Source organism: Cebus imitator, unplaced genomic scaffold (assembly GCF_001604975.1).
Source record: "Cebus imitator isolate Cc_AM_T3 unplaced genomic scaffold, Cebus_imitator-1.0 Scaffold348, whole genome shotgun sequence".
Taxonomy (NCBI): Eukaryota; Metazoa; Chordata; class Mammalia; order Primates; family Cebidae; genus Cebus; species Cebus imitator.
Window position 1 is genome coordinate 695,256 of NW_016107663.1, and position 15,405 is coordinate 710,660.

Genomic DNA, 15,405 nt, shown 5'->3' on the forward strand with positions numbered 1-15,405 from the left:
AAAAAAAAAAAAAAAAAGGAAGAAAAGGTCAAAACATTGCTAAGGATGTGAGGTCTCACTGCAGGCTCCGAAGACACTATTTATTCCTACTATTTATACCTGTCATTCAATTAACTGAGCACCATACCAAGGTGATGGCTTCTCAACCCAAGTCTAGAGGTCTATGTGGCTGTTAAGTCAACGAATCATCCACTTCTTCAATTGATATTTACTAAGGATCTGCTACAATGCTGCAAATAAAATAGTGAAAACCCAAATACCCTTGTCCTCATGGAGCTTTCACAGTAGCTAGGGACAGGAAATAAAATCAATGTAGATAACAAACTAGACTTTCTCTAAATATATAGCATAGAATCTTACAGTATCTATCTATAAAAGCATCCAGTAAATTTTGCTTTTTCTAGAAGTATACATGTACTACTTAAATATGTAACTATTAAATGAGTATCTATAAACATTTATATTGCAAAGATGAAAAAGTATAGAACATAACTACTTCCTCTCACTGCTTTAGTTATGTAACTCTAATTTTCCTTATTCTACTTAACAAAAAATAAAATAAACTGTTTTCATTTTTAACTGTTTGGCCTGCAGCTTTCTCCCGGGGCAGTGTCAGTGGCCTCATTGCTGTTTTGAATGCCCTAGGCAAAAAACTTACCTATAGTTACATTAATTCCTGAAACCGAAAGTTCCTATATCCTCCTAGCATCTAACCTTCCTTTGTCTCAGACTTTCTCTACAATTAGGAAGACGCTGCCGCTTTATAGGGAATTCTGCCTTATCTTCACCCTCTTATCTATTCTAAGGATCCCTGTGAAAATCCATGTATACTGAAAACCTACTCAAACCTCTAAGCAGAAGTCATTATCCCCTTCTTTATCCTGTGACTGCAAGCACTCTTGGTACCTTGCTGGACTCAAGCTGCCTTAAAAGTACTCATTTGCATGTCTGTCCTCCCCACTATGCTGAAAGGTATTTGAGGGAATTTTTATTATTTTGCTTCTCTGACTACATAAGAATAACATGAATAGAACATTTTAAGAACAAATACATATTATTATTTTCTTACATGTGCTCATAACTGATTCTTACATAATTAGCAAGGAAAAACTATAAAGTTTATAAAATACCAAACAATAAAGTGGAGAAAAATCCCTTAGTAAAACAAAAAATATTTTATGTACTCTATGCAACAGGAACATGCTGGACTTTCTTCTCACAGAGAACCAACCATCAGGACACTCCAGTTTACATTTGCTGACTTAAGGAGTCATACAGATTCAGCATAAGATATCATCCACACTTGAATGGATTATTCTGCTCAGAAGGTCATTATCCTAAATGAACCAGAAGGTAGCAGAATACAAAGAATGCTGGTCATCTACTCGGGAGGCTCAGGCAGGAGAATCTCTTGAATCTTGGAGACGGAGGTTGCAGTGAGCAGAGATTGCACCACTGCACTCCGGTGTGGGGGAGAGCAAGAGGCTCTGTCTCCAGGAGGAAAAAAAAAAAAAACCAGAAGAAGAAGAATGAGGTCACGGTCAGGGCTTAGAACGCCAATCCTATGGAACAGGTAAAAATCTTCTAAGTCTTCTCTAGTTATTAGTATTAGTTTAAATGAGAAATTTGGGCCTCCAAATGAATAATGAGAATAATTACCATTGTTACTGTTATGAGTATCTCGAGCAAAACAAGAGTAAGCCTGGCCTAGTTGGTTGAAATCAAATCTTGGTGAATCTAAACCTATGCTAGCAATTAGGAGGACTTCAAAAGAAGCAGAATATGATATCAGAAATATAGAGCAAGCCATATAAGACAATACATAATTAAGTGCAAACTTATAGAGATGAGGCTGTGTGTGACACAGGAGATTTAAAAGTCAAGCATACTGTAGACTGGTATAGTCAGTGAAGTGAAAATTGAACTGGATCTTGAATGATTGGTACAATCTGGATTAGGAAGAGATGAGGCATGAGGGCATTACAGCAGGGAGTTTACATGACTAACAAAGTGATAACACTACTAATGTTCATTGAGTACTTACTAAATAGCAGGTAATTTACATACACTATCTCATACTATCTGCATAACAAATCTGCACGTGCTCAATGTTACACAGCTTTTTTTTTTTTTTTTTTTGAGACGGAGTCTTGCTCTGTTGCCAGGCTGGAGTGCAGTGGTACAATCTTGGCTCACTGCAACCTTCACCTCCCGGGTTCAAGTGATTCTCCTGCCTTAGCCTCCTGAGTAGCTGGGTCTACAGTAGGCGTCCACCAACACGCCCGGCTAATTTTTGTATTTTTAGTAGAGACAGAGTTTCACCATGCTGGCCAGTATGGTCTCAATTTCTTGACCTCGTGATCCACCCACCTCGGCCTAAAGTGCTGGGATTACAGGCATGAGCCACCTCTCCCGGCCAGTTACACAGCTTTTAATAGAAGGACAAGAGATCAAATACCAGGTGGTATACCAGATATACCACCGGCCAGATTTTTTAAAAAAATTTTTATTTAATTTTTTTGAGGCAGGGTCTCACTCTGTCACCCAGGCTAGAGTGCAGTGGTGGGAACACAGTTCACTGCAGCCTCAACCTCCTGGGCTCAAACGATCCTCCTGCTTCAGCCCCCAAGTAGCTGGGACGACAGGTGTTGTGCGACCATGCCTGGCTAGTTTTTGTATTTTTTGTAGAGACGGGGTTTTGCCACATTGCCTAGGCTCATCTCAAATTCCTGAGCTCGGGCAATCCGCCTGCCTCCCTTGGCCTTCCAAAATGCTGGGATTACAGGCATGAGCCACTGCACTCGTCCCAGGTTCTTTATCAGTCATAAAATGCACGGAATGAGTATGGGAGATAATTAGGCAAATGAGCTACTACAGAGAGCTGTATGCATGAAATACTGCATAAAGAGCTTCGCTAGGCTAGGAATGCATTTTGTCTGACAAGTATTAAGAAGTCATGGTGAGTTCTTTACCAGAGTAGTGACAAAATGATACTTTCAATAAATTAATTTCCCAGAAATAATACATATATAAAAGTCAATATTAAAATTATAATCTCATTTTTGTTTAAATGTATGTTTTGGAGACTGGGCAAGGTAGCTCATGCCTGTAATGCCAGCATTTTGGGAGGCCAAGGTGGCAGACTGCTTGAGGTCAGGAGTTTGAACAGACTGGGCAACAGAACGAGACCCTGTCTCTTCAAAAGAGTTTGAAAAATTAAGCAGGGTGTGGTGGCGCATGACTGTAGTCCTAGCTACCAGGGTATTTGAGGCAGAAGGATGGCTTGAGCCCAGGAGTTTGAGGCAGCAGTGAACCATAATCACAACTGCAGCCTAAGCAACAGAGTATAACTCTGTCTCAAAGAAACACACACACATGTTTTGAAGGACATACAAAAAATGCCAGTAATGTTTATTTCAGTGAGGATTATTTCTAAGTGATAGAGTCTAATTTTTCTGGTTTATTGTTTATTTCTAGACAGCTTGCATTAGTCATTAAAGAAAAAAACCAAAAATATAATGTTACTTTACAAAAATAGAAAAATAATTTTTTTTTTTGACACAGAGTCTCACTGTTGCCCTGGCTGGAGTGCAATGGCATCATCTCAGCTCGCTGCAACCTGCGCCTCCCAGGTTCAAGCGATTCTCCTGCCTCAGCCTCCTAAGTAGCTGGGACTACAGGCGCACACCACCATGCCTGGCATTTTTTTTTTTTTTTTTTTTGAGACGGAGTTTCGCTCTTGTTACCCAGGCTGGAGTGCAATGGTGCGATCTCGGCTCACCGCAACCTCCGCCTCCTGGGTTCAGGCAATTCTCCTGCCTCAGCCTCCCGAGTCGCTGGGATTACAGGCATGCACCACCATGCCCAGCTAATTTTTTGTATTTTTAGTAGAGACGGGGTTTCACCATGTTGACCAGGATGGTCTCGATCTCTTGACCTCGTGATCCACCCGCCTCGGCCTCCCAAAGTGCTGGGATTACAGGCTTGAGCCACCGCGCCCGGCCTGCCTGGCTAATTTTTGTATTTTTAGTAGAGACGGGGTTTCACCATGTTGACCAGGATGGTCTCGATCTCTTGACCTCGTGATCCACCCGCCTCGGCCTCCCAAAGTGCTGGGATTACAGGCTTGAGCCACCGCGCCCGGCCTGCCTGGCTAATTTTTGTATTTTTAGTAGAGACCGAGTTTCATCATGTTGGCCAGGCTGGTCTCTAGCTCCTGACCTCAGATGATCCATCCACCTTGGCCTCCCAAAGTGCTGGAACTACAGATACGTAAGTGCTGGGATTACAATCACTGTGCCTGGCCAGGAAAATAATTTTTAAAAGCATGTAATAGGGTGAAAGAGTGAAACTGCAGCCAAAAAGACTGCTATGATGCTACTGTCAGTGTACGAACAAGGTGCTGACTGAGGACAAATGATAACTAAAACAGAGGCATAGAAACACAAACGATTGTTAATAAGCAATTGTCATTAAACAAATCCAGTAATGTCTAAACTACATAAATTAAACCATATTGTAAGTCCCAGAATAGATCAACATTCACATTACAATAAAATATCCCTTTAAACGCCTGGCTCAGGAACATACTTACTATTGACTTTGTTTACATTGCCTTGAATTTCAGCTTGCGTGAGCAGCTCCTCATAAACATCTCTTTCTCTCTCTGAGTTTTCTGTCTGAGGATGAGTAAAAAGTATAATTAAGTTAGCTTAAGATGTCTAAGAAGACCACATAAATACACTTGTGCTCCTCCTGCTCCATAACACTACCAAGAATATGGTGTAGCTTCAGATCCTTCAAAAGGAACAAGGCACGCACAGTAGCTCATGCCTGTAATCCCAGTGCTTTGGAAGGCCAAGGTGGGAAGACGGCTTAAGGTCAAGAGTTTTAGATCAGCCTGGGCAATATGGCTAGACCTCATCTCTAAAAAAAAAAATTTTTTTAATTAGCCCAGTGTGGTGGCACATGCCTGTAGCGCCAGCTACTCAGGAGGCTGTGACAGGAAGATCGCTTTGCCCAGAGGTTCAAGGCTGCAGTGAGTTATGACTGCACCACTGCACTCCAGCCTGGGAGACAGAGCGAGACTCTGTCTCAAAAAAAAAAAAAAGACAGAGTCTCACTCTGTCACCCAGGCTGGAGTGCAATGGTGCGATTTTGGCTTACTACAGCCTCCATCTCCTGGGTTCATGCATTTCTCTTGCCTCAGTCTCCTGAGTAGCTGGGAATATAGGCGTGCACCAACAGGCCCAGCTAATTTTTTTCATATTTTTAGTGACAGGGTTTTACCACATTAGCCAGGCTGGTCTCCAACTCCTAACCTTAAGTGATCTGCTCACCTTGGCCTCCCTAAGTGCTGGGATTAGAGGCAGCACATCCTTGCCTCAGAACTGAGCAAAATGGGCACATGCAGATTCACGATCTTGGAGTCTCACTGGTGAGGCAGGCAGGGGTGTGGCAGCAGCTGCTACTTGCCTGCAAGCCAGCTTGGCACCTAACTGGGAAACTGAAATCCCTGCTCTCTCATAGAGACACAAAAAATGTTCTGAGAGCAGGGCTGTCTTTGTTTTGTCATCAACCACTAATTTTAACAAGGAGTAAATAAATTCGTGTGAACTATTTATTCATTTATTTATTTATGAGAGAGTCTTGCTCTGTCACCTGGCTGGTGCAATCTTGGCTCACTGCAGCCTCTGCCTCCTGGGTTCAAGCGACTCTCCTGCCTCAGCCTCCCCAGTAGCTGGGATTCCAGACACCCACCACAATGCCTGGCTAATTTTTGGACTTTTAGTACAGACGGGATTTCACCATGTTGGACAGGCTGGTCTCAAACCCCTGACCTCAGGTGATCCGCCTGCCTTGGCATCCCAAAGTACTCGGATTATAGGCATGAGCAACCACATCCAGCCTGTGTGAAGTCTTAAATGAGATTCTTAGATTCAGTTTTTTCAAGTAAGAATCATTTAACTAACTTCCATATATCCATAACAACCGTACACAAATATTTTACCCCAAAGAATCTGGGAAAGAGGAAAGACTATGTTAATATTTAGAAATAATCTTTCCAGAGGGCACTATTAATTTTAATGGCTATACTGTAGAATTTTATTTACATAAAATTCAAGAAGTAGAGGTCAAATAGAATCTCATATCGAAAGATTTCATACTGCATCATTCCATTTGTATAAAATTCTCGAAAAGGTATATGGCAGCAATAGAAAACTGGTAGTTGCCTGGGCTCAGGGGTGTGGGCGACTGACTGCAAAAGTGCACTAAGGAACTTTCTGGGGTGATGGTTAAATGATCACATATATTAGTCAAAACTCAAACCGTACACTTAAAATTCAATGAATTTTGTTGCATATAAATCATATCTCAATAAAATTGATGTTTACAATGGAGCCATATCAAATGATGGAATCATATAAATTAATTAGAACAGATGTTACATTTTTACCCTGTTTTTAGCATTTGTCATTTTGTCCTGCTTAGCCTGGTAAAGTACATCCTGGTAGGTGGATGCCAAGGGCTCGTCGAGATTTACAAGCATGGCATTGGGATTTTTCAAAGCTGCAAACGTGTCGGCTGGCATTCTACGGTCAATGGCTTCATTAATAGCAATAACAGCAGCATGTACTAACAAAACAAAACAAACAAAAAAAACCAATAAAAACACCGAGATTATACAGAGTAAAGGCTGTATATCACAATAGAAAGCAACATTGCACCCCGCTATTACAGAGGCTCCTTTTCACAGAGAAATAATGACTGGGGTTCGAAGACTGGCTTCCTGGGTACTATGAACCTAGCCTCTTCCTTATGGTATGCAAAGCCACAGCTTCATCTGCGATCCATGTTTGGGATGCTGAATTTGGAATTTCACAGATAAATATTCATAAGACGGTCTTGCAAGGAGCACTTGCTATGGAGTTATTTGCCTTAATTACCAAGTAAACACCATAAAACAGTAAGAAACTCAATGAGCCATGGAAATGTAGCACTTCCTTTTTAATGCTTTCATTTTAATCAGAATTGATCACATATTTCCAAATAATAATAGCATGGAAGACTCTGTGTTTACAACTACATCCACGGACTTAAACTTGCTAGCAAGATTATAATGTCCTAGATCATCACTATAGAATTAATTATTGGAAATGGTAGTAACAATCCCAGTTGAACCCACGAGATTTCTCTATTCTTACATGCAGCTTCGTCCACTGAGAGTTCATTAGCCAGAATGCCCCCAATCTTGCTAAAGGCAGGCATCTGGATGCCATACTTCTCCAACTCAGTCTTCATGTTGTTAATTTCTTCTTCTACAGGAGGGAATTAATACCCAATCAATGAAGTTAAGCACCTTTCCAGAACCAAGAGAAGGAAACACATTCCTCAACTATGAAATGGGATCAAATGGCATTTACCTTTTAGGGTTTTATAAGGATATAAAGATATAATATATGGAAAGCACTTGACACAGTAACAGGTATATAAAATTCAGTCCAACTTTATTATTATATCAAGGGCATCAAAAATAGCTATGAAGTGCGAAGGCCCTACAGGAAATGTGAGCTCAAAAATAAGTGAATCATAAACTAAGTTATCTCAGTCTTTACAATCCAAATCATTAGCTGCTATTCAACAACTTCATTTCTAAGGCAGAAAGCCAAATGATAAAGAAAACATGTAAGGTTTGGTCTTTGCCCCAGGTCTAGTGAATAACTTCCCTGGAAGGAAAAATATCATGAACAAAAACTTTCTTACCAATTCTTAAACTTCCAGGCCTACAAAATTATCACCACTTTGAAAGGCTTGAATCTAACTTACCCTTAAACAATATTACCACTGCCATTTTCTTCCCAACCCCTCATCTCTTCAAGCATCTGGCTATAGCAAATACATATAGAAACACCCACCCAAATAAGCTTAAAATTTAAAATTACTAAATTTCCATCTTTGTGTCATCTTGCTTTGCCCACAACAGATGCTTGCTGGAAGGGGAAGGGAAAGATAGTTATAAAGCTTTTTTCAACATACCTGAACTTTTAATGTTATTTGTTAATATTATTATATGTTTTACATACATTAATGTTATCCCCAATTTATGTATAAGAAAACTGAGACTCATTAACCATGTTCACATTGTAAGTCAGAGAACAGAGCTTGAAATTCCAAGTTTAGTCTTCTTTGCCCCACATTAGAGAAGCAAGTTATTCATATTTCTTTCACCTTCATTGCCAGAGTATTTTTAAAGCCCCAGGTCTTTAAAATTAGTACTGCTGGCTCCCAGGCTATTTCCACATAATTCAAGCATTTACAGCCAAGTCTGTAACTCCTTACCTGTGAAGTCAACCTTTCCATATAGGTCTTGAATTTGAGGGGCCAGGCCTAGCTTGAACAGGTACAAACTAGAAGATACAATATGCAAAAGGTTAGGCCTCCCAGCTGTACCTAGCTGCCACCCTTAAAAGGGGAAAATCAGCATGAAGAATAGAAGCGTTCTGAACACGGAGACTCCCAGTACCTACAATAGCCTCCTTTGTAGTTATAATAATACTAAAATACTCAGAGCCTTTTTTTTTAGTTTTAGATGACAACGTTGTCCTAAAGTCACATAACACAATGCAAAGAACACTGGATTGGGAGAAATCAGCAGGCATAAATTCAAGTTTCAGTTTCGGCACGAATTCAATGTATAATTAGATGTTAACAGCTGGGCACGGTAGCTCACATCTGTAATCCCAGCACTTTGGGAGGCTGAGGTGGGCAGATCACCTGAGGTCAGGAGTTTGAGACCAGCCTGGCCAACAGGGCAAAACGCTGTCTCTACTAAAAATACAAAAATTAGCCAGGCATGGTGGCATGTGCCTATAATCCCAACTACTTGGGAGGCTGAGGCAGAAGAATCACTTGAACCCAGGAGGTGGAGGTTGCAATGAGCCGAAATTGCACCACTGCACTCCAGCCTGGGTAATACAGCAAGACTCCAACTCAAAAACAAACAAAGAAACAAACAAAAGATGTTAACATTAATGTCAATATAATTAATAGTGAAGTCTCTTTATTTGTTTGCTTCACTAGGTTTTAAATAACAAGACATTTTAAAAAAGATTCATCAAAATGATGCAGAAGGCAATCTTACTTAAACTGAATTCATATTACTGATGGAAAAGTTTAATCCAGGTAATTTAACAGTTTTTGATAAAGAATGTTTTATATATTTTTTACTTTTTTAAGTATCAGATTGGTAAAAAATATTTTTACTTTTTAAATTTAAAAAAACATCAACTAGACTAAGACTATGTAAGCTCCATGAAAGCAGTCACAGCACAGGGCTCATTCACTAATGTCTACCCAGAGCCGAGCATATATTAACAAACATTAATCAATATTTCAAAGATGGATGGATGGACAAATTAATGTCCATAAGCCTGTGTTAAGTGCATTCTGAAGCCCTAGCAGATCAGAACCAATAATTTAGAAGAGATCAGAAGGGCACTTTACAGATACTGACACAAGCAAGACAATGACAGTTTTAAAGTAAACGGGGAAATAATGCATAAAAAAACAAATCACAGAAACACAGATGATAGTGGTATCATCTAAGTACCACTTCAATATCATCTAAATACCAACATGCATCATGTCTACTGCAATCTCAGAACTGTTCAGAATTTATATTGTACGTAATAAACCCAAATGTAGACTAGAAAAACAAAAAAACACATATTCTCAAAACAAATTAGCATTTATACATCCACAGCAGCTAATCATCTTCTCAGAGAAGTGTAAGTATAAATTACATGCACATGATTAAATGCTTTTGTTTCAGGTAAAACACTCAAAATAGATATATAAAGCTTCTTTCTCAGAAGATTTTAAATGTATTCAAAAAATGTCTCCAGGCAGGGTATAGTGGCTCATGCTGGTAATTCCTGTACTTTGAGAAGGAGAGACAGGAGGATCACTTGAGGTCAGGAATTCAAAACCAGCTTGAACAACATAGCAAGACCTTGTCTGTACAAAAAAAATTTTTTTAATTAGCCAGGTATGGTGGTACATGCCTGTAGTCTTAGCTATTTGCGAGGCTAAGGCAGGGGGACAGCTTGTGCCTGGGAGGTTGAGGTTACACTGAGCCAAGATCACACTTCTGTGCTCCAGCCTAGGCAAAAGAGTAAGAATCTGTCTCTTTAAAAAAAAAAAAAATTCCAATGCAAAATAACTAATAACTTTCTACACTTGCAATACGTTCTTTTATATGTTTTTCCCACTAATACCCCACACCTGCATTTTTAATTGCGAGAATATTTTTCTCCAAGAATTTCCTCCTCATTTATTCCTACTTGGAAATAGGGAACAAGAAATTTTAAGAAAGCTCAAGAATGTTACTGATATGGTTTGGTGTCCCTATCCCCATCTCATGTCAAACTGTAATCCCCAGTGTTGGAAGTGAGGTCTGGTAAGAGATGACTGGATCATGGGGGCGGATTTCCCCTTTAGTGCTGTTCTCCTAACAGTGAGTTATCGCTAGATCTGGTTGTTTAGAAGTATGTAGACCCTCCCCACCTCTCTCTCCCTTTTACTCCTGCCATGTGAGACGTGACTGCTTCTTTTTTGCCTTCTGCCATGATTGTAAGTTTCCTGAGGTCTCCTCAGCCATGCTTCCTGTACAGGCTGTGGAACCTTGAGCCAATTAAACCTCTTTTCTTTATGAATTACCTAGTCTCAGCTATTTATAGCAGTAGGAGAACAGACTAATACAGCTGCTTTCACAGTACCAAGAACACTGAATTAGCTTTTAATGTCTTTCAATGGTAAATTAAAAGTGCTACAACCATATCACTGGCTGGTATAAAAAGTAAACATGAGCAGAATCTTTAGCTCTCTTTAACGATTACAAGTATTTTATGAAGATACTGGAGTTGTGAATGGATTAAAAAATGGCCAGTTAAATCCTCTTATCCACAATCAAAAGTACTTAGCTTCACACTGAAACTGATAAACCCTAATGGTAAACAGCACTTTCCAATCTTTGCTCCTGCTCCCCCATGCCTGCTTCTACCAATACACCGTTAGGTACCTATAACGGGTCAGCCTCCAAGTGAACTTAGATTTCTTTTTCTTATTTCCTACTTAAGGTGTACTTTGTAGCAATGGGTAGAAGGAAGCTGTGTAACCTACCTGGATTCGAATTATCTTTTCTATGAATGGTAATCTAGAAGTCATTATGCCAATTTCAAAGATTATTAATAAAGACCCTGAAACACAGCAGGTGATTAGGAAACAGAATCTACTAGCAGTCCATACTCCCTTATCCAAATTCTCAGGGCCAGCTATGTTTGAATGTTGAATTTCTAAGACATTAGAAAGTGTATTTCTATTTACAGTGTACATGGTATTATAAAGTATCCCCAGGAAGCCCTGGGGCAGCATTCTCAACGCAATACATTACTTTCTACAGAGAAACACACAAACATAATCATACTAAGGAGACAAATGAGCCTACATTAAACTTAAAATCAGTTTTCAGAGAGTTTAGGGTTTTAATTTAGGATAAAAGATTATGGACCTGTTTAACCACAAAATCAGTTCTCAGAATAACAAAACAGGGGAAACAGAAAGAGTATACAAATATTTTGAGAATAATGGAAAACTGGGGTCTTATCTGAGTGGAATCTTATCTACAAAGGTAATTCAGTATGACTAAAGCACAGTGACTATCTCTGGAATAATGCCAATCAAGACTTTGGGGGAAAAAAAAAAGGCAAGCAGGGAGGAGATAGGTAATGCTTTTCTGTCACAGTTGATCTTTGCAAAGGGAGATGGAGCCTTATCCAATACAGTGAGGTGAGGAACCTACTTTGAAAATAGTTGTGTTTTGGGGTAAAAGAAGAGACTCTCAGAAATTATAAATACTTCCTACGTATTATCAAATGTTAACAATCCACCCTTCAGGAAAAAAAAACCTAAAACAGAAACCATAAATCACGAAACACACTACTCCCTATATACATTCTAAGCACAGGCTGCATATTCAAGAGAAATGGAAAACAATAGGGGACTTCCTCTCTTTCTCATCCTGACTCTACCACTAGGAAGGCATAGTTAATTCCTTAGCCTCTACTTCAGAGAATTTGAGAGCCTGGGACCCAAGTCACACTACAGAGAGTAGTGGCTACACAACTAGCAGTGCGGAATTCTGCCTGCACATTCAGATATCCGTGGTAGGTCCAGCCTTCACAAGATTACCAACATAGACAAATCTCCAAACACAATACTCAGAATTAACCTGATCTGGACTCAGACATACATATTTGTTTTTTAGAGGCAGAGTTGTCCTCTGTCGCCCAGGCTGGAGTGCAGTGGCACAGTCGTAGCTCACTGCAGCCTCCAACACCTGGACTTAAGTAATCCTCCCACCTCGGCCTCCAGAGTAGCTAGGACTACAGGTGTGTGCCACCATGCCCAGCTAATTTTTTATTTCTTGTAGAAATGGGGTCTTACTATGTTGCCCAAGATGGTCTCGAACTCCTGGCTTCAAGCAATCCTCCCACCTTGGTCTCCCAAAAGCACTGGGATTACCGGTGCGAGCCACTGTAACCCAGCCTCAGACACATATTTGAAATTGCTACATTCTCAACATGAGATCCACTAGTTCTTAGTTATATTCATCCTTTTGTATGTTTCACACTGATTCTGGTGATACCACGGATCTAGCACATGTTTAATCAAGAAGCTGGAGGCAATAGTCTTCTCAGAGATCAATATTATATGCCTACTCCAATGTAATCAACATCTAGTAAGCACACACACAAGATGCCATATAAGAAGTGCAGCCCAAGCCAAAATCTCACTCATGTCCCACCTGCTCTGCCATCTTCTCCTTGAGTCCTACGGCCATCAAATGCATTTGCTAAAATACTACACTACTGTACCACAAGTTGAATATACTAAATCTGAAAATGCAAAATCTAAAAATTTTTGAGCACCAACATGACCCTCAAAGGAAATGCTAATTGGAGCATTTTGCATTTCAGATATGGCATGCTCAACTGGTAAGTATAATGCAAATACTTCAAAATCTGAAACACTTCTGGTCCTGGGCAGTTCACATAAGGAATTCTCAACCTGTATAAGCATCTACTCCTATCCCATCCCACCTTTCTTCCAGACTTGTATCTTTTCCTTCCAATTTAATTTAGGATTCTGGGGACCTGAACTTAAGTCACATTCCAAATTTACCATAACATTGTGGGAAAAAAATGTATTTTGTTTCATTTCCTACTATCATGTTTGTGTTGGCATAAAAATTGTTGAATGAACAAACAAATGGCTTAACAATGGCAAGGACCTAGATAACTAAGAGACTGTACCCTAAGTGAATGCATAGTTCACAGAAACACTAGATCAATTATGAAAGATCATACCATGTTTTTAGAACAAAACTATCTTCTATTAAATAAATAAATCCCTTCTCCATACTACCTAGAAAAACACAGCTGTTTCTCACTGTTTTGTTAGGATAATAGTATTTTATCCTATTTGAAACTTTTTTTTTTTTTTTTTTTTTTTTTTTTTTTGACTTTTTTTTTTTTTTTTTTTTTTTTTTTTTTCTGAGACGGAGTTTCACTCATGTTACCCAGGCTGGAGTGCAATGGCGCGATGTCGGCTCACCGCAACCTCCGCCTCCTGGGTTCAGGCAATTCTCCTGCCTCAGCCTCCTGAGTAGCTGGGATTACAGGCACGCGCCACCATGCCCAGCTAATTTTTTGTATTTTTGGTAGAGACGGGGTTTCACCATATTGACCAGGATGGTCTCGATCTCTTGACCTCGTGATCCACCCGCCTCGGCCTCCCAAAGTGCTGGGATTACAGGCTTGAGCCACCGTGCCCGGCCATGAAACTTTTGAAGCTAAAGAAAAAACTTCTTCATTCTTACCTCAAGGATAACAAGCTACACATTCAATTCAGATGTTATTCATAATTTCCTGATTTTGCCAAGAAAATTTGATTACCTGAGTGCATGGATACAGTAGATACACCTTGGCATGTTCTTTCGATCATAGATATCTGTAGTTTCTGGGTAAAAAATCTAGGGAGAAATAAAAGAAATAGAGTAAGGTATCCATAGACTTTGTTCATTTGACCTTCATCATCAGCAATACAAATCAAACTATGGACAGTTAGAAAACATCATTGGCATTCAGCAAATGACTTCATTAGGGTGGACATTTCATCGTAAGATTGCAAGGAATAAAATGCTACAACACAGAATAAAAAGTACTACTTGAAAAACCTCTATTTGGTCAACCAACTGAATTTCATTAGGTCTGAGAAGGTGACTTATTTATTTCAGACCCAGATACGGGCATATAAAGACAAGTTCTAGTCCAGCTGAAATCACTGTACTGATCTGAGTATGAGGCTTTCAGAGCCATAATGTTCCTAGTTACTATCTACCATGCCTAGATGGAGAAACAACTCAACAATGAACATTTACTAAGTGCTTTAATTTGTGCAGCCTGCTGTGTTTTAGAGATTGAAAAAAACCATAAAATATTAAAATGTGTTATAATGCTTGGAAGAAATGGGAAGCTACCCAGATGGAGTAGCTAGAATGGAGCATGTATAAGAGAATTTAGAATACAAGTACTTTTCCATGGTAGCACTTACCAGAATCAATCATTTGTGTTTATCTGTTTGGCTTCTCCAAAAGACTATAAGCCACATGAAGGCAGGGCTAGATCTACGTTATTCATTGCCATATCTTGAATACCAAGCCCAGAGCCAGGGTCATGGAAGCTCTATATTTGATGAGTTAATGAATGAGGCAGGATAGGAACAGAATAGATTTAGACTGGGAATAGCCCTGAATTTTAAGACTTTTCTCACAGTCATATGACACCATACAATTCAATCTGTAATTCTGGGAAATAAGGGGTGACAGTGGTTTGGAGAAGTAAAAAACTGAATAATGAGGTGAGAAGAATCTAGATAAGCAATAAAGACCTATACTAAGACTGTGAAATAATAAACTAAAGAAACGAGTAAATCATGATAGAAAGCAAAAGAAGGTCTTCCAAACAAGAGAAACAGCCAGAATAAATACAGCAGAAATAATCATGAAGACTTTGTGAGACAGTAAGGTAATATACCCTATTGTTTTTTAAAATCTACAGAATACATTCTAGAAAGTAATAGAAAAATAAGTTTGGATAGGTAGGATAAAATCATATTATTATGAGCAGCTTGAAAGTCAGACAAGTTTGGCGCCAGGCGCGGTGGCTCAAGTCTGTAATCCCAGCACTTTGGGAGGCCGAGGTGGGTGGATCACGAGGTCAAGAGATCGAGACCATCCTGGTCAACATGGTGAAATCCCGTCTCTACTAAAAATACAAAAAATTA

The 15,405-nt window shown here is 39.5% G+C and overlaps 1 protein-coding gene across 1 annotated transcript in view; it reads right to left on the reverse strand.

Moving 5' to 3' along the window:
- IQGAP1 (IQ motif containing GTPase activating protein 1) overlaps positions 1-15,405 on the reverse strand; it is a 123,600-nt gene that overhangs the window by 59,794 nt on the left and 48,401 nt on the right. Inside the window, 5 exon segments of the mRNA XM_017506110.2 lie at positions 4,595-4,679; positions 6,458-6,636; positions 7,206-7,319; positions 8,341-8,408; positions 14,016-14,092. Of these exon segments, the coding sequence (XP_017361599.1) occupies positions 4,595-4,679; positions 6,458-6,636; positions 7,206-7,319; positions 8,341-8,408; positions 14,016-14,092 (523 nt within the window).